The following is a 26144-nucleotide window of genomic DNA, read 5'->3' on the forward strand; positions in this document are numbered from 1 at the left end:
TACCTGTATACCAAATGTCAAAGCTATCAAATCAGTATTTTTTGGATAAAAAATTTCAAAAATTGGGAAAATTGCCCCAAAATTACAAATATGACAATATCAATACAATTTGTACAAGCATGACTGAGGTCATCCTGAGGAACATGAATATTGAGTTTCATAGAAATCAGACTAGCGATTTCAGAGAACAAGATTTTTTGACTAAAAATGAAAAAATACCCTAAAAATACAAACATGCAAATTTCATCCCAATTTTTGCACACATAATTTAGAACACCTAAAGAAATCTGCATACCAAGTTTAAACCAAATCTGACCAATGCTTACTGAGTTTTTGCCATTTGCAGGATTTTTCCTTTTCCCCCCCCCTCATTTGCATATTTTTGGCACTGACATGTTCATTTGAACAAATTCACATCTCCACCCCTAGGTACACCCGTACACCAAATACTAAGACAGTAGGTGCTACAGTTTAGGAGTTTTTGATGTGGACGGACAAACATACATACATACATGCAGACGACATTTTTCCACCTTATACGAATACCTCCCATTTGCATGTATACATATGCATATATGGGAGCTAAAAATGGAAAGAAGGCAAAACAAGGGACTGTCGAAAGTCTCATCCACTCCCTACTTAGTGACTATCAACTGATTGTGCACCGTAATTGAAAAATAAAATATACATCAATTAGTCAGTCTGTAAATTGATCTCTAAATTGAGCAGACAACTAGTCTGTGTAGACTCTAATTCAGGACTGGACATCTTCCATGATTATGGATATGATAACTAAATGGACATGACAGAAGCAATCAATCTGTAAAATATACAACATTTTTGACTTCTTCAATTACTGATAGTTTCACTTTGAAAGCATACCTTTGTAGATTCACAAATGTATTTTTTTAAATTTTCTCATGAACATAAGCTCTCAGCAATTTGTACTGTGCTTTTTAAATTGTCAACTCTTGATTGCTAGATATTTGTTTAATGATGATTTAAGGTTGAAACTACAAAAGCATTCATGAAATAGAAGACAGTTGTGCACATTGATGTGGACATTTACATATCAGGGAGCATTGTGGGTAATTTCATGTTTGGTTTGTGAATAAAAATCAGATTTAGTATTGTTTTCAAATCATCTATCATATTTTGGTTCATGGTACATACAGAAAATTACTTCCATTAGATGAAATTTGTCACATATTTAGAACAGGTTGCTATCTCGGTCAACCAGTTACACTTGCATACAGCAGGATTGATGACCGAAGACTCGAACAAAAATGTTACTGTCCTATGCCCTGCCCACAAGTTCAGTTTACTGTTCTACTCACACACACTTTGTTATTACAACTTATAAGCACAGCTAGAGTTGCCAAACCCAACACTATGAGAGGCAGTCTCACATGTATAATTATGCATGGAAAAATAAATACTGTCCTTCCTTGTCCTTCATTGGGAACATGATAGTTTACATACAAAGATTGGGTGTGGCAATGAAATGGACATCTGATGTCATGGAATTCACATCAAACCCACACTTCTAGACTTCATGATAGACATTGAGAAAGTCGTTCACCTTCCCTTGACACAACAAACACCTACCAGATACTAGTTCTGTCCCTTCGATACAATTTTACTTTATTACAACTCATTCATTAATGTTTTATTGTCTTCTGTACAAGGCAGCCATACACACCCTGGGAGTGAGTATATCTTGGCTTCAACGTCTACAGTGCTACTCAAAGTATTCATTCACCATGTTGCAAAATCTGGTAATCAGATCATATGTGAGGCAGTGAAACAGCTTTCCACGTGAATTACTAGGTCAATCTCTGTAAAATTCTTATCAGGACTGAAAGGAGTATGTTAAAGATGTAGAAAAGACAAGGAAAATGAGTGGAATGTGTGATCCAATAAAATGAATACTTTCTTAATGGTATTTGGTGTAAAATTTACTAGAATTGACTTCTCTTCTTACACACACATATTTCTATGTCAAAAAAATTTGGATACAATCAGCAGTGTATTAGAAACAGTAAAATGGAAAGGAATATCTTCAACAAGATTAGTTGCTTTTATGAAAGGCATATGTAACCATATCTTATTCCAGGGTGTGAGGTTTTACCATTATAAGTAGAATTATTTGTTATTTGCCAAGTGCCAAATAGATTTTGATGATGTCCCAAAAGTCAAGGTGTAGCTGTTGGATGCCATGGTATCTGGGACTTATGTGATACCAATAACATGGTGGTAACAGAGATTGTACGTTTCATACCATTATTTACATAAAAACTTTTTCATATTAGATCTGAAAAAGAGAGTGAATACAGTACACAAAAGAAAAGTTGAAATTATTTCATACAGGTGAACTACCAGCACATGTATATGTAAGATCCTATTGATAAATATTGTTCAGGTATTCAGATTAAAATTGTAATTCTCTATCCAACCCATCATCTCAGCCCTTCTGGTTGCGAAATTAAACAAAGTCAATTGTCTATACTCAATTTAGTCAAGAATGGTGTTTTCACAAGATTACACTGGTCTATTTCACCTTTAAGATTGTGTAATACCGATACTTTAATAACAATAGATATTTAATGGACAAAAAAGTAAAAATACACAGAGTATATTTTTTCCTCAGTGTCTATGTACACTTTTATACATGGGCGCTGTTTGTGCAGGAGTTCAAAAATATATCTCTCTTCTTTTAATTGTTGTACTGTATCAGTTGCCTAACAGTAAACATTTTGTTGAGTTTTTGCCCTCTGTATCTTGTCTCTGCTTTTTCAATCTATTTAAAAAATCTTGAACTTGTTTACATTATGAATTCTAGTCAGCAAGTACTGCATAGCGATGTTAATCCTTCCGTCCAGTTTTTTCCCATGCCAAGTAATCCTTTCAGCTGTCCATTTTTTTGGCATGAACTAACGAACCAATAACAAAATGATTGAGTGTAGCATCTGTGATCACTGGATATGCTCATCATTGTTAACTTGACATCGCCATAGCAATACTGGTAAAACTTTTGCATCAACGTTTTAAGCACAATGTATGAAAATAGCAATGGGAAGAATTCATTGGCAGCCATCCATGTTCTCAACTCTAATTACACTGAAAATGATGTGAACTTCCTCTTTGAGGAACCCAGCTTTGTTCAGTGTTATCTGTTGTATTGAGAGCTCTGTGACTGTAGCTGTGCTTCTGCAATCTCTTTCAGGGCTTCTTGTATCCTTTCCAGTAAGATCTCTCCCTTTTTGACGATATCACTGAGCTTCTTTGCTGCTTCTTCATTCTCCCTCTCAAGTCTACAAAGACTTGCATTCTACAGTAAAGTCAACAAAAGAAAGTGATTTCAGCTGGTGGAAATAATGTTTAGCAGTCTTCTACTTGTAACGGTATTTGCCAAGATACAAGATTTTTTTATATGCACTTATATATGGACACAAGCACAAAATGTTCTTGCAGTGTTTAGTACTAGTTGATGTTAATTTACAACATGTCTTTCATTTCATGAATATGTTTACATGTATCCTGTTGAAAAATCAATGAAAAAGTTTTATAACCTTGTTGAGCCAAACAATGTAGGAATAATATTTCTTTGACAATGGAAGTTTCGCGATGATTAGCCCTGTCACATCTGTGGAAACTGTTACAAACCACAAGCCTACAACAGCTGGGTGTCTTTCAATGTTATGAAGCAGTGTTTGTACTAAAAGATCTCTCTGTTCAGGAGATGGATTATCTCTCAAAATTCCGCAAACACGACTCAAGTCTTCTGGTGATCGTTCATTTTCATAGTTGTGGAATGGCCTGCCTGATCAATTCATTCAAATCCAGACTCAAAACCTACTTTTTCAGAGAGCGTACCTATGTGACACTGTAAAGTGCCAGTAAATATTTTGATGTATACCAGGCGCTATATAAATTTCTTATCGTATCGTGTCGTGTCGTATCGTGATGGATGTGTGACACAGCTCCAGTGCTGGTGAAATGGAGCTTGTCACAGACAGTATATAATATCCACCTTAGTCTTGAAAATTTCCCAGACTTCACTCAAACAAGTGACAAACCATTCTGCCAGAGGTCACCAATAATTGTTGCCAAATTATCATTAAACATTAAACATTAGCTCTGACACACTTGTTTATAAGGCCAAGGTACCTTTTGTGAACTTTATCACTGTAAACATGATAATTTTGCAATGTGTAAAGATTGAAGAAATTCTGTTTTACAATCAGTGGAAGTCAACCTCTGATGGTGTCATTGCTTGTGGAATAGTATAACTAAGTTTATACACTCTGGTTTTGCAAGGTTATCTGCAAGAGCTTGATTTTTGTGTGGCATCATGGAAGGAAATTACAGGGTTCTCCACGAGGGGATTTTGAGGGGTGAGATATCCCCCCCCCCCCCTGTGTTGGAACAATCTAGTCGTGTGTTGATAACTATAAAAAAGAGAAGTTTTTCACAACAAAAGAATATACAAATCATGCATTGTTATGTAAAGAGCCACCGCCCTCTTTAGCCTAGCTCTGGAGAGCACTGAAACCAGATATGAACTGAAAATGCTCACGTGTTTCATTATATATTGCAGTTATGTGTAAATTTTAACCTTTGCCACATGTTGCAACTTCATTGAAAATATTATGATCAACGTAATGAACAGTAATCACTGCCGATTAGGTCATGAAGTATACAAATATGTAATTAGCTGAAATAAAAATATCAAAGTTCTTTTACTGCTGTCATTGTATCACCACTTTATATAGCAAGTGTAATTACCGTTGGCCAAGTCCTTCAAGCCATATATGCCGAGCTGTGAAAGCTCATTAGACATGCAAATTATAAATTAGCTGACATGAAAATGTGAAACGACTTTTGATATTGTTTTAACCTGGTATAATCATCAATGTACATAGCATGTTTTGCCAACTTTGATCAAGTAAATCCAGTATATATCCCTTATAAGCAAAGGTCATTAAATATGTAAATAAGGAATTGGCTTAAGTAAAATTGCTTAATGATTTTCAACAATGTTGTATCATGGTATCTGCAGTATATGTAGCAAGTTTTGTCAACTTTGGTCGAGGTGATTCAGATATATATCTCTAATTAGGAAATTTCATTTAATATGCAAATTAGGAATTGGCTGAAGAGAAAATTTCAATAATATTGTATCATAGTGTCTTAAATGTACATAGCAAGTTTCATCAATTTTGATCAAGTCAATTAAGATAAATATCCCTAATTATGAAAATTCATTTAATATGCAAATTAGGAATTGGCTGAAGTAAAAATGTTTTTTTATTTTCAATAATATTATACCACAGTATCTTTGATGTATATAGCAAGTTTCAACAATTACAATCAAGTTAATTCAGATATATATCCTAATTTGGAAAGTTTATTAAATATGCAAATTGGGAATTGGCTGAAGTTAAAATGTTTAACGACTTTCAGAAATGTTGTATCATAGTAGCTTCAATACATGTAGCAAGTTTCATCAACTTTGGTACATGGTCCAATTTAAATATATATCTCTCATTGGCAAAGTTCATTAAATATGTAAATTAGGAATTGGCTGCAGTTAAAACGCTTAATGACTTTCAATAATGTTAAATCATAGTATCTTTAATATACATACCAAGTTTGGTCATTTTGATCGAGTCAAATCAGACATATATCCCTCATTAGGAAAGTTCATTAAATATGCAAATTAGCATTTATCTTTCATGTCACCCCTTAATGGTTCCCACTGCTGATATATCTTGGTGTGATCAACATTTGTAGCAAATCTCATCAAATTGTGTGTAGTCGTTTTTAATGAATATCTGTTTTTTCTAAAATCATTAATTATGCAAATAAGCAAAAAATATGCAAGCCACACCCACCAAAAACTAATCAGTTCTTGCCATTTGCTAACTGAATCTATGTACCAGATTTGATTCTGATCTGATAAGCTGTTTTTGAGATATCGGACCAACAGACAGACAGACAGACAGACAGACAGACAGACAAACAGACATACAGACAGACAGACATCGCTGACACACAGACAGACAGACATCGCTGCGACATATGCTCACGGATTTGTCCCACTGCTGATATATCTTGGTGTGATCAACATTTGTAGCAAATCTCATCAAATTGTGTGTAGTCGTTTTTAATAAATATCTGTTTTTTTCTAAAATCATTAATTATGCAAATAAGCAAAAAATATGCAAGCCACACCCACCAAAAACTAATCAGTTCTTGCCATTTGCTAACTGAATGTATGTACTAGATTTGATTCTGATCTGATAAGCTGTTTTTGAGATATCGGACCAACAGACAGACAGACAGACAGACAGACAGACAGACACACGGACACACAGACAGACAGACATCGCTGCGACATATGCTCACGGATTTGTGAGCATGCTTTTATCCAATTCACCTCTATTTCCCTGTGTAGTAATCAAACTTTGCCATAAAGAGCAATATAGGATGTCTACCAAACCATGGTATTGAAAAGACTGAACACTCAGAAATATGCGATTGCATCCATGAAGATGGCAATGAGCATAAAGCACTCACTGTTTCAAATTGAAAGAAATAATCATTTGCAAAAGGAAACTTTGAAGCTACCTGTAACTCTGCGGTGGAATCCTCACTTGGTAGTGAGTCTATAAGCACATCGATGTCTTTGGCCGTTCTGGATATCAACTGTGCAAAAAGCAATGACGTTTCTTCTGTTGGCTGCAGCTGGTCGGATGATTCTGAGACATGTAACACAAACACTCACATAAATATGGAAAGAAAATATGGAAAGAAAATAATTCTCAACACTTCCACAGATTTTGACAAGGTACCGTTCTTTTTTTATCTGCCATGTACATAAATCATATGACAAATGGGACAGAGTGATCATCGTGTTCAGATGTGTTTCTGAGACAACTACTGCATTGTGTGGGGTAGTCATTCCGGTACCTTTGGCTTCTCAATTTGTGAAGTAATGGAACAAAGCTGCATCATTTCTCATACAAAACAATTTGAGAGAGTTTGAGCTCCAATATAACTTTCAAACATTTTTATTATCCATAACTCACTAAAAATAAATGGCGCTAGTATTTTGCTCAAGGTCTACTTATGACGGATTATCCAGTCATTGGATAATCCCTCAGAGCGTCATTACTGACAGGATATTACAGTAATTTACTGCAAATTAATTCAAAGCACAATACTACAGTAAATGTCAAGTGTAATCACCTTGCTTATCAAAACCAGAGAACTTCCCTGGCACTGACGCCTCCTGCAGCACACCAATGCTGTTGCAAAAATGATCTGCCAGCTGAAACGTAAGGAAGAGAATTTACAAGGAGATGTGATTACTGAAGTGTACATTTTTTGACAGACCTGTTTTTTGCGCATTGTAAGACACTGGAGAGTTCATTCAGCTTAGGGTACAGTTAATCTTGCATTCTGAGTGACAATTGTTGGTTAATATATCGTAAAGTTTACCTCAACGCCTTTAAGCATGAATGAATTCTTATATATGTAAGATTGGACTACAGCATCCACTCATAATTAGGCGTGCTTCAAACTTAGTTCCTGGAGGGCAGCATTTTTGTATTTTTGGCAGGTATCAAAGTGGTGTTGGTATTTTGCTTTAAAATGGATTCAAATAGCGGTAATCAATGTGTCTTCATTGCACATGTCTGTTGTGAGATTGTGTATATCTGTAATAGTTTGTTTTGTGTCATCTGTCGTTAATTTTGTGTAGTATCATTTGTGGAGTTTGGTATTTGTTCAAACACATTGATCACTTTCAAAAAAACATTTCTGGGTGCCGCCATTACAAACTTCTGGTAATGATGGCTCCCAGAAACATGGATGGCCCACGCTCAATGTTAATGGAACACGGTCGACGTGTTTTGAACAAATACCAAACCCCATAAACGACAAGGTTACCGTGGGACCTTGTCAAGTATGCTGCCACGGAAGTACCCGGCAGAGTGTACCATTATTTTTTAGGGGTGGTCGATGGTTGTGAGGGCCTGAATACGCGTACTTATGGAAGGGGACTAGCGCTTGTGGAGGATTGAAAAATAAGTCATATGACAGTTTGTTTCTTTCCAATTACTGCAAGAATACCACTGGCACTGAAGGTCAAGAGACCAGTGACCATCTTTTGAGAAATTGTGCTATTTCTGAAGATGTTAAAGACATATTCACCCCATGCAAATAAAAGTCTGCAGCTAACCTCACCACTAAAGCGAGTCTGCTTAAGTTTATCCTCCAATTTACTCTCCTTTGATATCTATATGCCCAAAGTCTTGGGGCAGGTCTACAACTCGTAGATAAAACATGATTACCAACAAACATCATTAATGGATGTACATGAACATGATGAACATCACATATCATACTCAAAACAATATACAACATGCGGTGTGGTTTGCTGGTACAAAGACTTAGCTTTCATGGGAAAATAAACTATCGCGGTGTATCATTACTTCAACTTGTTGGGCAACTACTCTACCATGATGATGTGCTTTTAATCTGTACATGAGACCTCACAAACCTGATTGACAGCATCTTGCACTTGAGTTAATCTGTCCGCCATGATGTGTTTGTTGGTTTGTAGCCAGGTCACTTCCTTTTCTCAGAGATGTCAAACACCTATCAAACTTTGTAAAATTGCAGTTATTATCATTATTATATGAAAAGGGTTGTTTATTACTGTTTCTTATTATTTTCTGTCATACAATTCCACTAAATCATGTGCTATCGCAAAAATGTACAAGGTTTGCGTTTGGGGGAATTCTTTGGGTCAGATCGGGAAACCCGTTCTTTGCCCTCTTTCGCCATATTGATTTGAACATAGTCTTGCGAGTTCACGTTTCGTGTCTACAAAAGACTTAAAAGTAAGTAGTAAACCGAAAGTATTCCCTCCTCCACATGAACTTACGATAACATTAAATGTTATTCCTTCGTTTTTTGCGATATTATTGAATTATTTTTTAATTTGAGTAAATTATACGGATCGAAATACTGTGGTGCCTGACATCATGACGCCGTCAGACAGTCAACACGTGAGTGCGAAGTTTCGGGAGCCCCCGTGTTGCGTTCGTGTTCGGGACAACCCTTACTTTGTTGCTAAATCATGTCGACAAGTCCCCTTTTCGTCATATCGCCTGAGCATGAGAAACTACAGTGAGAATTTAGGTTGAAACCCAGGGAACAAATTGCTTCTCCCAACATTGGAGGTTGTGCGAGAAAGGCGCCCTCGCTATCTCCATGGTCACTCTCAAACCTAGATGCACATGTGTTCACCATCACCGTATCACCAAAAATTCCAGTGGAAGTTGAAAAGGTGGTACGCACTTTGTGTGGCTGAAATAAACCGCCTCAGTGAAATAAAAAAAAATCTTCTAGAAATAATCTATGGCCTACAAGTACCATTTGATATCTAGTACAGCGTGGAATATTGCGAAGCCTGTATTTGCAGCTGCAGGATGTTGCACCATCTTGTGTAAGAAAAGTGCTTTAGACATTTATAGCTATCCGTTGTGAGTTTGTAAAGGCTTCTCATCAAGTGCATGAAACTCATCTTTCCTTCCACCAGAATGCGTTACGTGGCCGCATATCTTCTAGCTGTACTTGGGGGTAACAGTAACCCATCTGCTAAGGACATCACGCAAATCCTCGAAAGTGTAGGAATTGAAACTGACGGTGAAAAGCTGAACAAAGTCATCAGTGAACTGAATGGGAAAGACGTTCAGGAAGTGATGGCTGCAGGTATGAGTCGAATTATTCCTCTTTCTCCCAAGTTGTATTTATTTCTATGGTTTGTCAGTGGAGCCTGGTAGAAAGAGGATTGAAAGAATATGAAGCCAGAAAATTTGGCATAGACATTGAAAAATTGAGCGTGTATTCTTATCTGCCTAGTGTAAATTGATGTTTGCATCAGAGCTGGTCGGTTTGACGAACGCCTTGGCAAGCTGTCAACAAGACCCCTCCAGTCAAAATTACTTGAATTCATGGAAACTGTCTATGGAAACCTGTCTATGGGAAATTGGCAAATGACAACATATCACTTTTTCAATGCAGATAGATGCCTGTAAAAGCTTTGATGAGAGAGTGTTTTGTATCATTCTGCAGGGGTTATCAATATTGCTGGTCTCAGAACAGTGGAATTGGATTCATACAGTATTTTCGTGATCTTTGAAAGTGATCTCTGCTCTTTTGTAAATGTACCTTACATTTGTTTTCAAATTTCTCAACTCAGTTAAGGTTTTGATTCAATTTAAAGAGCATGGTAGAAAATTCAAATAATACCTCTTTTTATACGCTGCATCAATTATTGTAGAGCTCAGTAGGCTTATCAGTCATTCAGACTTTGTTTTGAATTTAAGAGGTAATTTGGTAAACTCTTGATAAGATTCAAATTTACAACAAAATGCACCAAGTCTGTCTGTTTATTTATACAGGGCTCGAAATTCCCGGTAGCCCCGCGTCCACAGACTACCAACTTTGCCCCCAGGCTACCAAGGTGACGTGAGTGGTAGCCCGACCGGGCTACCAAGTTTTGAATGAAACTATGACAGCCTTTTACCTAACATGTAGCTACATTTTACGTTCATGTTATTGTCCATACACGTGGTAGTCACTCGAAGCTGCCAGTCAAGGTGCACTGGATTGTAAAATCATCCGAATGGCAGCTGTTGACTGTCATTTCTTGAATTTGTATAGTTTTTTTTGTGTAACAAACATTGTAACATTTTTTCAAACGTACCGATATATTGCGACTGATTATTTTGAGCTTTATTCATTTTACACACGTACGCACTGACTTGCTGGTCAACTCAAGAACGATTCAGTTCAACTTGAAACCATGAGCCTTCTGAATTATTTCCGAAAAAATCAAAATGATACCAGTGGCAGTACTCATTCGAAATTTGATGCACAAGATGAGGAAAACAAACAAGCTATAGTGCCGTCGACATCACAGGATGATGAGCCATCGCCGTCAAAGAAGGTAAAAACTGGACGTGAGCGAACCTTTCAAACTTCATGGCTTCAAGGCAGGGAATCGTGGCTTCGATATGACAAAAGTAAACGAGCTATGTTTTGTAAAATATGTCCATCTGGAACGTCGGCCTTTACCGGAACTGGATGCATTAATTTTCGGATCGATTCATTGAGAAAACACGAGTCGAGTAAGCCCCACAGAGCATCAGTGGACAGAAAAATAATCGAAAGTAGCGCCGTCCCACGTCCCATTGTTACATCGGTAATGAATATGGACAAACTGCAGTACGAACGATTGACTGTGCTCTTCAATACTGCATACTATATAGCGAAAATGAAAAGCCATTCAGTGATTTCGCCGGTTTGTTGGCATTACAAGAACAGAACCGTGTCAAAGTTGGCAATTCATATAGAAATGACAAGCAAGCAGCTTATTTCATCTCTTTCATGGCCGAAGCACTTCGCGAGGATTTAGTGAAGGAAATAACCGAAAGTAAGCTTTACTCTGTGCTCAACGATTCATCTACGGACAGATCGACTGTCGAGGAGGAGATAGTGTACGTACGCATACTTCGCGATGGTCGCCCAGTCACCAAGTTTCTAAGCTTGCAGCCGATGCCACGGGGTAATGCGGAGTCAATAATCAATGCCATAGACAGAGCTTTTTGTGCTGAACTGACCATCGAACCTAATCAATGGAAACAAAACCTAGTCGGAATGGCATCAGATGGCGCTTCTGTAATGATCGGAGCACGAGGAGGCGTAACAACACGAGTTCGTCAAGACGTTCAACATTTAGTAAATGTCCATTGTACAGCTCACCGATTGGAGTTGTGTTTGAAATCGGCTTTAAAGGAGTTTGCGATGTATCGAAACATAGAGGATTTTCTAATCAACATTTTCAAATTTTATACGAACTCCCCTCGCAATTATGCAGCACTCCGGGAGTCAGGAAATGCTACGGGAGTAACTGTGTTAAAACCGGGCAACGTTCTCGGTACGCGGTGGATTGAACACCATAAGCGCGCCCTTGAAGCCCTAGATCGTGATTGGTTGCCGATGACGATGCATATGCAGGATATCGTGACGCCAGGAAGCGATCACACCAATGACTCTAAAAGTAAAGCTCGAGGATTTTTGCAGAAATTGACGCAGTTTAAATTCATGGAACGTGTATTTGTCTTATTAGACATATACCGAGTTTTGAGCCGCCTTTCATTACTGTTCCAGAGAAATGATACTTCGATCGAATCAGTTAAATATGGACTTTCTCAGGCAGTCGACAACTTGCAGTTACTTGCCCGCGAACCGGGTCAGAGTGAGCGTCATTTTCATGAAAGTACTGTCAATAGCATTTTCCGAGGTGATATTCAATTAACTGATGATCATGGTCGTAATGCCGACGAGACCTCGAAAGCGGATTTGATCAATGCTTGCATTAGACAGATAAATGATAGGTTTAGATCGTTTGACGACGACCCCATACTTTCTGCCATGCGAGTTTTTGACCCATCAAATTGGCCATGCGATGATTTACAAAATTACGGGCGAGAACAGATCACCATCCTCACGCGTCATTTCCTTGTCTAGCTACAGCGACAAGAGCATTTTGACGAACACGATGTCCTGCTCGAGTGGACCGGGTTGAAATCGGTGGTCAGGGATATCACGGCTGAAAATCCCCAACTTCGGTATCTTGACGTATGGCAGAGAATTCTCCGCCAAAATCTGCATGAGTATCGCAGTATTTTATGGCTTGTGAAAATCACCCTGTTGATACCGATCCATACGTCAGAATGCGAGCGAGGCTTTTCGTTGATGGGTCGCATAAAATCTGATTGGAGGGCCGCTCTAAATACGGAAACCATGAGTCATCTGATGAGGGTCGTCCTCGATGGGCCTCGTATGGGCGAGTTTGACGCAAGGCGGCCGATTGAAATGTGGTATGAAGGAGGACAATACACACGTCGTCCTAACATAGAGCCATACGGGCCTAGAAATGTTAATGAAGACTCCGGTCATGACGATCATTAGTACTGTAACACAGTTTTAGTCCCCGAACTGAAATTCTTTCAGCAGTCGCGTATCGGACATCGACATGCACGGTATATCACGAGTGTGTAAACACATTGAAAGGTCATGACCCTGCCTCCGTCTCGTCTCCACGACAGCACAGCCATCGGCAGAAATGGGGCAGGGAACCGGACTACATGCAGCTACCTTTGACTCGTTGAGCTTTATTGTTGTATTGAACCAGATGTTCTAAAACTTTCAAACTCTGCATTCATCAAACTTTGTTACTTCTGCAATTTCTGATATGACAATGGATAAACTGGGCCAAATTCATATTGTGTAAAATCTTTCTGGAGTAATTTTTTCTACCTCCCATAGTGTAACACATGCTATCTGAATGACAGACTTTGTTCTAACAATCTTCGTTTTGCAATAAACAAAAACATGTAAAAGAGTGAAGAGTCAATACTCATTACATAAATAATATTTATTGGTAATATTTTATTCAAGCACTGATATGTCCACACTAAAACATGTTATTAATTAGCAATGTACACATTTGGGCTACCAGTCTTTCCCCTGGGGCTACCAAATTTTGATACTAGTAGCCCATGCGGGCTACCAAGAAAAAAAACGAATTTCGAGCCCTGTTTATGGACGTCTTATTTCATGTCTCACACTCCCCGAATGGTTCAAGTGAAACTACTTCTTTTCAAATTTCCAAGGCCAAGAGCAATCTGACCCGTACTGTCTTTCCTGTACTAAGCCAGTACTGAACAAGTTCTGTGATGAATAAACAGTACACACCATCTTTCGGCTGAACTGATGATGTACAATACTTTTGTTCCTGAGAACTTGGCCTGGAAAGAATTACTTAAAACAGGAAATAATTGCCCTGTAAATCATAAAAGATTTTAATTTGACCTTAACATTTGTATTATGATATATGCTTTCAGGACGAGAGAAGCTGGCATCAGTACCATCAGGTGGTGCAGTTGCCGCTGCTGCTGGAGGTGGTGCAGGAGCTGACGCAGATGGTAGGTTGTCTACAAACCACCTGAATTTTGAGTTTGCAGACTCTGATGCCATAATGCAATATTGATACTATACAAGGCGTTTTATGGTTTTGTGACGCTGATTGTGTTTACAAATTAGTAACATTTCTGTTAATTAATGATGGTTTTCTTCCCATGCATACTGTAAACATATACAATACAGAAACATGTCACAAAAGAAGTTCAGATCAAGTAAACGGAGGGAGTATATTTTGTTACAGAGAAAATACATCTGTGTAGAAGTACTGGTAGGCATTGAACAGATCACTTTTCAAAGCAAATGGAACTATTTGAATGAGATTGACTCATGACAAGAACAGTTGTGCTTACTTTCAGCTGAACTCTGCTAACTATAACCCCTCCACAGAAAGAATTTAGCCACATTTTCGCTTCTTTCAATTTATTTTTGTGTTTGTTTTTCAGCTGCAGAAGAGAAAAAGGAAGAAAAGAAAGAAGAATCTGAAGAGGAATCAGATGAAGATATGGGCTTTGGTCTCTTTGACTAAAACTGTACATTGTATTTAAAAAAAATGTCAGCTGTATTTTTTCAGAAATGTACCATCGTCTCTGATATTAAAACCATCACAGCTTGAAATGAAAATTTTGTGCAGTGGAGTGAATGAGTATTTGTTGTAATATGTTGTAAAATGCTAAGTATTTGACATGAAAACTTCCCTCTCCCCCCCACCCCCAAACCAAGTAAAATGCATGGTGCGAAATGCATGTCTGTGACCTAAAACATGACATATTCAAGACCAAGACAAGTATTGCAGGGCACCTTTATTGCCCATCACAAGTTGTAGACAAACAAATCTATCGAAGAGCATAGTGAATACTGTATAGGTTTGTAGCATGTGTGAATCACAGAAACAAGTGCTGGTGGTTTAACGTGAAAACATTGAAGGGGGAGAAAAACACTGCTAAAACCTATATTGTCATGACCAAGTACAAATTTCCTGCTAACAGTATATGTTAATACACCATCCCATGGAAATAGTAGCTGATCATGGGGAGGTTAATGTGCTTGTTCTCTGCTGATCTTCTCAACTGATTGTCCCTACAGTCAATAGCAAATGTGGAAAGTTGCCATTTCTACATCTAATTCTGCTCAGATTGTTCAACATCACTTTAAAAGGATATATTAATCATCCAAAGTGTAGCTTTCTCTCCTTTCAAGACTGAATTCAAATGTACATGACCCCCTTCAAGCCATTTTCCATACTGGCACTCAACAAATTCAAGTGTCTTCAAAATGGTCGTAGAGGGCGCTGAAGACGGGTTGGGCCATGAGAATGAAAATATTCGCTTACGTATGTACGGACATTGGATATCAGGTAATTTACGAACGGATAACAAGCAATTCGCAAGGAGGTTATTTGGAGACAAGCTGCAATACAAAACAGTTGAATTTACTCACATCAACTGAAAGTAATTTCCATGGTTCAAGTCAACCCACACTATAAAGCGGAAGGAAAGCAGATATTCAATCGGATGCGGAACAGAGACCGTGTTGAACCGTTTCTCACGTAGGCCTTCTCTAGTTCACCATAGCTAGATCAAACCACGCCATTTAAGGGGCACATTAAAGACGTTATTTCCTCCCATTTTAAGATTTTTTTTTAATCCAAAGGTGCTTGCAGCGTTGCTTGGATACTCGATATCGAAGGCCCTGGATCGGAGTGTGAGGCAGAAGGCCGAACTTCTGTAGTAGTATAAGGGTCCCTACTAACGAGGTTTGGCCTCGGACTCTTACTTCGACCCGAGCCTCGATCCGCTCGAATATCCCAGCAACTGTGCAACAAGCACCTGTGGTTTCATCTGAGAAGCGTTACGTTGCTGGGCTGGTTGACACCAGTGATAGCAGCTCATGATTGAGAAAGCCAGATCTATCGTCTCGCACATATGTACTTTAGAATTTTTTTCTGTGATGATCTAGAAATTCATGAAATTTAAGCTTTCAAACTCGATCGTCAAAATTGGATCGGATTTGAGATGCTTTGTCAATTAACATCTTATAACGCCTTTCCCAGATACAGCCACCTCATGCAATGCAACCTTGCATTTTTTTATTCACTGCGAACCAATTATACCTTGGGGAAAATAGATGTAAACTTTGCATTGAAGGGATATCGGGAGTTTAGTTAAGATATTATACAGGGCAGAACTTTAGAGATCCTGATGCGTGAACTTTTATGGACATTCCTTTTTCCTGTCATGGTTACTTACCATTTATCCTAGTTTATTTTCGTTTTGAAAAGTAGCGGTAGAAACGACGTCACGACCAAGATGAAAATGCCTTTAGTGGTCGTAGGGGACAGGGGAGTTGCTGTTTACCTTTTAAAGGGAAATCTTAATGAAACTCAGGCATTAGAGCTCGTCTCTGGTATTAAAACATGCAAACTTGAATATCAGCGAGAAATTTTGATAAGACGTTGACAGAAATGAGATCTCTCGGCACTGTTAGCGTCAGACCTGAAGTGGGCATACCTTCACTGCTCTAGTTACAACACCTGTTGCGTCGTTCCTCAAGTCTTTTTCGCAGAGTTTTTCTTTCTGGTCCGATAATATCGATATCACATCATCAGATGCCCTTTTATACCCGTGAAAAATATCCTGCTCGTGTTGTCTTGCCAATATATAAAATCGAGGAACATGTACTTATTTTCTCTCAGGCTAGAGCAGAAGAGTTTTTAGTGGTTTATCCAAAGCTTTATTTTTTCGGCTTCCTGCCGGCTCTCAACTTCAAACCATGAAGTCGGTCAAGCCTCGAATAGAGACATGTAATTCATCAATAAGACAGACAGTGACATATGTACAGAAAAGAACACATTTCCGACGGAACCATACAAAAGAAGGTACTCAATTTATGTTTATCCTGGGGATGTCCCCACCGAAAGGATAAACATACCCCTTCGCCACGTAGAGACTTTGGATCAAATAACTTTTGATATGCTGTGAACTTTTGACCTCTGTTTTCGACTCTAGCACGACATTTGATTCCATAAATGCGATTTGGACACATCAGTTTGTTGAAAATATGATTTACATCAGTACTCAGCCAAAGATATAGAATTTTGATTCCTCTCCTTAATTTTAGGGAATTTGTAGAAGAGTTAAAATTTGTTCTTTGCAGTTTGAACTGTCCAGAGTACAAACGTGTAGGTGTTTTAGCAGAATACCCACCCCTAGTTTTCAGTACACTAACTTTCCCGCAGAACGTGGTGGTTTTTGCCTGAAGTGGTAATCGACTCTCTTGCTCATCATTTCCTAAAATATTCGTTCCTCGGACTGTAAAAACCAAGTTTTAAGGTTGTATGCGCCTCGAAAGTGAAAGACTTAAACTTTTGCTCAAATTTTCCTAAATGAAACTTTCAACCATTCCCTTACCACAGCCTCAGGAATCACTGTGGAGCTTGCGAAACAAATTACTCAACATTGTTCGATATTTGGAATTCAAAATGGCCACCATCCCTATGTTAACTCTATGGGGTAAAAGTAAAATTTTGGATTTTCGAAAGTTTTTCTTTCTTTAAGAGCTTTAAAATGAGCCCACCAGAAAAGAATTGTAGAAATTTGAGACTCCGAATATCTGTCCCCGAGGCGCGTTCTTTAAGACCAAAAAAGGAAAGCAATTAACCTGCCTGACTGTACACGTATGTAGAACTTCAGAACATCGCATCGCACAGTCACTTGTTAGCTGCAATTTCGCTCTGCACCTACGCGCCCCATAGACGTGTGTATATACAAGTGCACACGTCTATGAGGCGCGAAGGCGCAGAGCGGAATATTGCAACTAACAAGTGACTGTGGAACAACGGTACAGATTATGGTCAATCTGGTTACATTAAAATCTACAGGCTCTAAGGAATCGCATTGTTAGGCTACGATTGCAAATAACGATTAGGGGGCGGCTGGAGGAATCGCGATTGAAATCTTATTTTTTCAGACCCCCCTCAATACCCTAAAAAACGTTCAAATCCCCCCTCTATATGATCAAAATTGTTCAAGTCTCCCAACTATTACAAGCCCGTATATCAGGAAAGGATGTGTGCACAGAAAAAATAAACACGTATCGCGCTGTTCCGCTTGCAGATGTTCAACGCTACTAGCAGTTTGTAAAGTCATTTTTAAACGCATCAGTGAACTTTTGGATTTTCAGTCTAAGCCAACTTGAGTTAATCCAACTCTGGCCAGGTCAATTGCTCCTGCCGAAGAGTGACACAAAATGACGATCATGAGAGAGTGGGCAAACCGTGAATTCTGGCTAATTGCCATATTGTAAAAAACTGAGCATAGTGACCTACCAAAATTTGTTTCAAAAGTACAAGACATATATGAATTAGACACTACTCAAAATTGACGATACTGGAAGGTTAAAATATTCCATCAAATAAATGTTTTTATCTCTGGAATTCTGGGTGTAATAATAGCAAATTTGGTTAAAAAATAAATAATTCCATTTACTCACATATTTTTTCATTTCGTCTTTACTATTCTTTACTTGTCTTTACTAAGTTTTGCTTTTGTATTATTTTATGAGGATGAAAATTTAGAAAATCAAGCATGGTGACCCTATCTTTTTTCTCTGATATTTGATTATTCTCATATGCCAGAATTCAAAAATCGCCGATAACTTTTAAAGTCTCCTGGTCTTCCACATGTTGCTCTCTGCCTGATCTTGTGTACAAGTTTGTTTCACTGTCATGAGCGTCATTTGACCCAAACTCTTCTTCAACTACCATGTACATCAGAGTCAGAGCTACTTCTATCGCTGCTCAGGTATGCAGTGACAGTGACATTGCAGTAGCAGGGCGGTACCTGATAGTGACATTGCCCGCAGGAGTAGTTGTATTAACTTTGATAATGTTGACAATATACAACTATGATCTTGTTCTACTCCCTACAGCATTTTGAACTGTCCAGTATTCAGCTTGCTAACACAGCCTGTGTATGTGTACCATGCACTGTATCACTGACAACTGACTGTCGGTCTGGACTCCAATAAAATTATCACCTAATACATATTTGTATATACAGGCTTTGTCGACAAAGTGAATATTGTGTGTTTGACGATGCTGTGAGGGAAACAGAAAGAAACTGTAGTTGATATATTGCACAGAAATATTGCAAAAATCATCAGCACTAGCAGCTTCTGCCCTGTTACTAGGCTCAAGTTTTGTTTTTAACGACAAATCATACATGTTTATATTTTTTCAAGATAAAAGTCACGAAATGTGAAAAAATGGTTCTAGATTTTGACTATTACAAACATTACAACAATTGGATGACATACTTAAAATGGGATAAAATTGGAAAATGTAAAACATAAAAGGGAACCAAAAAATTTTCAAGTGCCCCCCCCCCCTCAGGCAGAGCAAAATTTTCAAGTCCCCCCTCTACTACCCCAAAAATGTTCGAATCTCTCCCCCCCCCCCCCCCAATCATTTTCATTTTTGTGAACTGCCGACTGAAATACGAAAAATTAAAAACTGACCCAAAATTAGTCGGTTTATGTGGTATTATTCCGTTTGACACTGCGTATTCACTCAAAATTCAACACGCTGTGAGGATTTGCAGTAAACGTGCAATGTGGGTACGAAAAATTGGTTCAAAGCAATGTCCCAACTCTGACTTCCAACAGGGCTCCAAACACAGTTCAGTGTGTATCTCGGACCGGTGATTTTGGATAAAACAAGGCGCACTCTTGTATAGCGCCCTCTTCTGCTCTTCGAGATGGGGTGCCAAGGGTCAAACATATAAGGTCAAACAGAATAGCGCTCGCCGCGAAAAAGGATTACCAGGAAGAGAAACAGTAACATCTCTAGCCACCACCGTAGTGGTTGACAAACAGTCTTTTTTCGTATTTATGTTGTCCTGTTATCGATCGTTTGATGTCCAAGGTCAGGTAAGCTAAAGACTTCCATTCAATCCCCCGTAGTGGGGGTTTTGGCTGAGTGCTGCAAGATGACGGGGTATCGACGCATATCAACAGAACTGAAATGAAACAATGAATGTCAACGAAGGGTCAGAGTGGGAGTCACAAGTCTATAGTGACTGATCACAGCCTGTATACTGATCAATGAAATCATAACGAGTCTCAATTTGGACTCTGCCGCCTTGATTAACTGGAAACATGCGACTACGTACTGTTTAAATGTAGATACTTTTCCGTACTAAAAGGAATTGAAGATTCTCTGTGGTGAATTTCTTTCTTCTCCTGCCAATTTAGCCTATGTGACTTCCCCATCTGCCGAATCACTAGACTCACTGTCACCTACTTTGCAAAATATGTTACAGCAGGTTAAGTCAGTAAAAATGATGTTTATAACATCCATAATAATGTTGTGAGGGCCTTCAAATGATGAAACCGGTGTTAAAATGCCAACATATGGGACACGTTTTGCCTCCTTCGTGTGACATGTCACGATCCCTCCACAAAACCGTGTGACCTGTGAAGTTGACAGGATATGGGATACATTCGTCCTCGTCGTAGACATATGAAAGTTCTATACATAATGATAACACCTGAGCATTTGCGACATGTTTATTTTGAAGGAGTCCATGGCAGAAGTACTGTGCTCATTTAATGTCAATTCAAATAATTTATCTCTGAAGATAACTGAGTCCTTTATAATTTATTAAAAATGTTATATATACTTTTATTATTACCGTAAATTGTGCACCAGATGTTAGCTATTATCAAAGAAACTAGCTTACTGTGCATCAAAATGATTTGCAAAATTGCATATTTCAAAGGTTGATCTTTCTGGTTTATATGAAAGTTGATATTTCAAGATGTTGTACTGCATTGCTGTTTACAAGTGTAGCAGTATTTTAGAGAGTGTGAAGCAGCAAGCAGTATTCAACAGTACTTCTTGCTACTTTCACTGGTAGATTGCAACCGCCTGTATTGTCACACTCATGTCATAAATGTTTCATTAATACACAGGGTGCTTGAGAGCAAAACGGACATGTCATCCTCTGATGAAGAGACTGCAAGCACTTCGTGCTGTGGATGCAGTGACAGTATCCAGCCACCAAAGTCAGAAGAGACGGATGTTGAAATACACGGCAGTTTGGTAGATTTTGCAGACGAGCTGAAATCTTTCTACAACAACCCTACGATGAGTGACATCACCCTCAAAGTTGGCAATCTTAGCTTCTATGCCCACAAGTTCATGCTGGCCAAGTCAAGTGATGTCCTTCAGACCATGTTGACGAGTTCTAACTGGGGAGAATCTCAACAGTGCGAGGTCAGGCTGGAAGAGTCTGAGGAATGCAGCGAGAAATTCGCTGAATTCCTGCAGTTCATTTACTGCGGCAAGGTCAAATTCAGCATACAGTCTGTCCTCCCACTGCTGTTTTTGGCCGACAAATATAACGTAGTGGACCTACGCACATACTGTTCACAATACATGACCTCAAAGGTTGAGAAGCGATCAGTCAAAGGTGCCATGCGGTGGCTGTCGTATGCCCGAAAATTCGATCTTGATAATCTGAGTGGAAAGTGCCTTGAGGTGATATTGTCTCAGCTGGATTCTGTCATCACCACTGAGGAGTGGCTTGGCCTTGATGTTGACTTTGTATGTGAAATCCTACAGAGTTCGGATCTTGTAGTGACAGGATGAGTTTACCCTCTTCATGGCCATACAGAAGTGGTTGCTGGCGCCTGAGCGGGAGTCAGAAGTCGAAGACTTGGGCAAACGGGTCATGCAGTTGATTCGCTTTTCCCAAATTGATGCGCAGAAGCTGTACAAGATTGAGGAATCAGATCTGATGAAGAAGCTCCCCGATATAGTGAAAGAGCACATATCGAAGGCGTATCGGTTTCACGCCTTGGTTCAGTCCATGAGGCAGGAGTTTCAGGGAGAGGAACACTTGCCCCGTTGCTACAGTTCCCCGCTCTATTGCCACCCGCAGCGTGATACAGTGTCTCTGGGAAACAACAGGAGACCAGATCGGCACAATATGCTGTGGGAAGTTCATGTCGTGCCCCCTCATGCATTTTCTGGCCAATCGGAGAGTAGGAAATCCCGGACCAAAATTTGGATGGGACTGTGTCAAGTCAGTAACACGAACATGCTGCTGAGGTTGTTTCCAAATGAAGACCACATTGAGAATCGATACAAAGTCTATGTCCTCGCCAAGGCGAGGGACGGAAGCAGCCTTGGGGTCTACAGGCAAGTGGGAGTCGTCCAACGGGGGCCCGTGGTGCAGGTATACCAACATGGTGAATCTATGGTACTTCCACGAGGTGCGCGAGGTTTACACCCTCGCAGCATGATGTTCAGCCACGATGGTGAAGGATGGGAGGGACCGCCAATATGTCCTTTCGGGTCGACAATGGCTGTCAAATTTGATCCCATACCAAAGCACAAGCAATATCCGTACGGAGGCATTGAAAGCCTACGAAGTGAACAGCGTAGCATCAGTTTGCCAGGTACCGCACCAGTGGTGATAAATATTGATAACATTGATGCCCAGGTACCATTCAATGTCAGCATAGGAGTACACATTATTGGCTAGTCAGTGAAATGAGAAAATAGCACATGTTTGCCTGACCAAATAGTGCAAGGGACTCACTTAATTATTTTCTAACCAATACACAGAGTCATCGGTCTGTTACACAAATACTTAAGATAGAATATTTCTTCTCTAAAGGTATTCATCAGCTTAGCATATTAACTGTCAGTATAATGTATATCTACTGCGTGTGTTATAGAAACTCTATACTGATGGAATATTTCTTACTATATACTCCTTCCAGCTTCATTGTATCTTGCACATAGTTAAATGCATGTCTTTTGACTATGCATCAGAATTATGTGCTGCATTCTGTTGTCCTACTAGCTTCTGAATTTAAGTGACAAATTGTGGAACTGGCAACATGCATAGTTTACTAAAGCTCTTCCTAAATTTGTATTTTTTGATTTATGAAAAAAATGGCAGCTATCAGTTTTGTTGTGCAGTTCATGTAGCAGATAACGTCAAGACTTCAGTTTCTGAAATTTTTAATGCATAGAGTGACTGTGTATTGAGAACACTTATCCTGGATAAAAAAAAAATTGGCGAAGAACTACAAGCCCACATTTAAAATTTCCTGTGTGTGTGCAACCTGCAACATATTTTGTGTGAGTATCATAGAATGTGTTGGATGCCATGCGTAGCTAGTGATGCCCATTGGTCTGTAAGGAACAGACTATTTTGAAGACTAAATATGACATTACTTTCTGATATTTTTGGTGATGGCAGGGATTTTGCTGGTGATTGCTATATGTTAGGTGCCTTAAATTGAAAGGAAAATTCTAACCTTTGTATTATTCATATGGAGGACATACTTTCATCTTGTGGAATAAAAGGTTAGGTTCCTCTTAAACTTGAGGAGTCTGGGGAAAAAAATATGAGATCACGGCAATCACCATTCAAAATTCAGAAAGTTTCTTTTCAGCAAATTGCAGTTTTTGCTTGAAGTTGAGTGAAGCTGCAATTCAGTGAGAATTCTGTGGTGCTTGGTTTTTTTAGAGAGTTTGAAACAAACTGATTGGCAGTCATACCCAACTGAAGTAACAATGTGCCGGGTCATGCAAGGGTCATAAAAAATGGCCAATTTCAGCAACTCCGCAGTGGTAGGACCAATTTGTAAAGGGTGTGCAACTTGGAAAATTCGTTTAAATTACAAAGCCACAAGACTACTATCATTATGATCCAGGCATTCTGAATGATTGTTCCTGTATTCACTTTTAAACATCCTGCTTCAGTATCCTGTATCTAGTAATGCTCAGTCTGGTTGATTGGAAGTTTCTCATGTCAAATATGTAGTGTATATAGCCAAGAACAATCTTTGGGCCCAGAGGCCAAAAGCCAGCAGATCTTTTTTGCTACAACCAAGGGAATTTGAAATTGATAGATTATGTGAAATTCTCTAAAGCTGGCCACAGCTCATGTTCATAGCAACTCAGAGCCACCCGTTTTATGAGCAAGATGACTTGGCAGGATTAGTTGTGTGAGTGTTTCAGTGGGTGTTTTCAAGCTTTGTTTTATTCATAGTAGCTGTTTATTACCCTATTATGTCATTGTCTTGGAAGGATTGCGTTGCTGCTTTCAACAACGCTGAAAATCAGCTCGGCACCACCAGTTTACCCCGATTTCAGTTCGGGTTTGTCTCTTTGTTCTATTTAGGTTAAAAGTTATCAACATTGTCAGTTACCAGAGCATTGTCGTTACCCTTATGTATCCACAAATCATGTACAAAATACATGTGAGGGTTCAGTAACACTCAAAGGGACAAGTCTTGTATCCCTCTGTCTGTTTCCTGTTCTGTGATTTGCAGAAGAGACAGATTAATACTGGACCAGGAAGGGGCATGTTGTCCTCACATTATAATGGTATCATTCAACATCTTTGTCATTAACTATCAGAAGTATATTTTCAATATACTTGTGAATGTTTGGTCAATTATTTGTTCATATACAGCCCACTTTTTCACCAATTTCAATGAGACATGTATTAATCACCGGTATTTTTTGTCAGATTTTCCAAGTCTGCATAATTCTACATCATAGCAGCTTGGATCAAGGCATTGTATAGAGTCAGGCTCAAATGTAGTACCTTCATTCCCTGTTGAAAATTCTAACTTAAATCATTGTCACACCACATCATTGAATCATTATACATCTACTAAATTAGTCTTTGAAACAATTCTATGTACCTTTATCTGTCAGCTTTCAAAGCTTCGATCATTTTTTCCAAATATTTTTGTTTTTCAATGTAATTAATAGTGTATTGTTCCACTAATCAAATCAGGTTGATGTAGACAGTGTTGAGCTTATCAACTCAGTACATATGTAAAGTCTATTATTATTATTTACAAGTGATATTTCTAGTCTGGCTTAGAATTCAATGTAAACAATATCAGTGCAGTTTACACCTATAGGCACTTTGTTGCCAACTTAAAGGGACAAAGTCGCCCATTTTTCCATGAATTTTGTTTGATACGAGATACTATTTACATTGTTTGACATGTTGAAAGATACTGAATGAATGGGTGACCATGCATATATTTGACCCCCATTTGGACACGATACATGAAACCATGGCAAAAATGAATTAATGGTCATGACCGATAATTCATTTTCGCCATGGTTTCATTTAATTTGTCGAAAATTGGGGTCGAATATATACATGGTCACCCATTCAATCAGTATCTTTCAACATGTCAAACGATATAAGCACTATCTCGTATCAAACAAAATTCATGAAAAAATGGGCGACTTTGTCCCTTTAAATAGTGTTTCAACATACTTTGTGGGTAGCACAAGAACTTGTAATTGACATATAGAACAACAAAAGTGATTAAATCATCAAAGATTACAGGTTCTCATTACCTTCACATTTATCAAAAACTATGGCTGTGTTTTGTGCATATCAATACCATAATGAAGCTCAGTAGGCTAGTGAGTTTTTTGTTATTCTATGTTCAGTATTCATTCACATGATACATTTTTAATTAGTGATCTAAATCTTGGCAAATGTATGGCTGTGAGACAATTTTCCAGCATATTAAAAATATTTAAAAAGTTAACTTTTGTGGACATTGCTTCAGTTAAGTTTGTCAACTTAAAGCAAACATGATTTTGCAATATTTTGTTCTTTAGATGTTTTCATTGCTGCAGAGTTGATTACAGAATGACAGGAAGAGGTTTTCTGATCATCTTTGTTTTCAGGTAGCATTCAACTCAAATTTTGTCAGTTGCAATAATCTAATGATGAGTAATTTGATAATTTTTCAATTGACCTTTACTTTTGTGGTTTTATTGTTGAGGAAATATTAAACTCTTGAACCACCGCAACTCCTGGCTCTTGTTACATTTCACCGTGTTTTCTTATCTGTGTTTTTACTGGGTCACTACCCTGAAAAGACCAGTTTCCGTGAATTTCTTTGCCTTGCAATGAATGGAAATCAAATCAAGCAGACACACATCTGCATATAGACACACAGTATCAGTTATGCACACATCAACTTTAGATAAATCATGCCGTTTTGTCTAAAATTGCGCA

At 38.5% G+C, this 26144-nt stretch overlaps 3 protein-coding genes across 4 annotated transcripts; 2 read left to right on the forward strand and 1 right to left on the reverse strand.

Moving 5' to 3' along the window:
* Window positions 1-1656: 1656 nt before the first annotated feature.
* LOC139145081 (mediator of RNA polymerase II transcription subunit 21-like) lies at window positions 1657-8633 on the reverse strand. 2 transcript variants are annotated; one of them, XR_011554892.1, is made up of 5 exons: window positions 8570-8633; window positions 7255-7336; window positions 6634-6764; window positions 2662-3331; window positions 1657-2560 (listed from the first exon to the last, which is right to left on the reverse strand). XR_011554892.1 is itself a non-coding variant. In XM_070716028.1 (4 exons), the coding sequence occupies exons 1-4, from the start codon at window positions 8609-8611 to the stop codon at window positions 3170-3172; spliced, it is 417 nt and encodes a 138-aa protein (XP_070572129.1). In that variant the 5' UTR covers window positions 8612-8633; the 3' UTR covers window positions 1657-3169. The 2 variants fall into 2 exon arrangements, 1 of the variants encoding a protein (XP_070572129.1); XM_070716028.1 differs by having other exon boundaries at window positions 1657-3331.
* Window positions 8634-8788: 155 nt separating this feature from the next.
* Window positions 8789-14688, forward strand: LOC139145082 (large ribosomal subunit protein P2-like). Its single transcript, XM_070716029.1, has 4 exons — window positions 8789-8912; window positions 9614-9786; window positions 13989-14069; window positions 14511-14688. The coding sequence occupies exons 2-4, from the start codon at window positions 9615-9617 to the stop codon at window positions 14591-14593; spliced, it is 336 nt and encodes a 111-aa protein (XP_070572130.1). The 5' UTR covers window positions 8789-8912; window position 9614; the 3' UTR covers window positions 14594-14688.
* A 5149-nt stretch (window positions 14689-19837) lies between these two features.
* Window positions 19838-25936, forward strand: LOC139145083 (BTB/POZ domain-containing protein 17-like). The gene is made up of 2 exons (XM_070716030.1): window positions 19838-19992; window positions 21037-25936. Exons 1-2 carry the CDS (start codon window positions 19979-19981, stop codon window positions 21713-21715), a joined length of 693 nt encoding a protein of 230 aa, XP_070572131.1. The 5' UTR covers window positions 19838-19978; the 3' UTR covers window positions 21716-25936.
* The last annotated feature ends 208 nt before the right edge of the window (window positions 25937-26144 follow it).

This window comes from Ptychodera flava, chromosome 12, assembly GCF_041260155.1.
Source record: "Ptychodera flava strain L36383 chromosome 12, AS_Pfla_20210202, whole genome shotgun sequence".
NCBI classification, from domain to species: domain Eukaryota; kingdom Metazoa; phylum Hemichordata; class Enteropneusta; family Ptychoderidae; genus Ptychodera; species Ptychodera flava.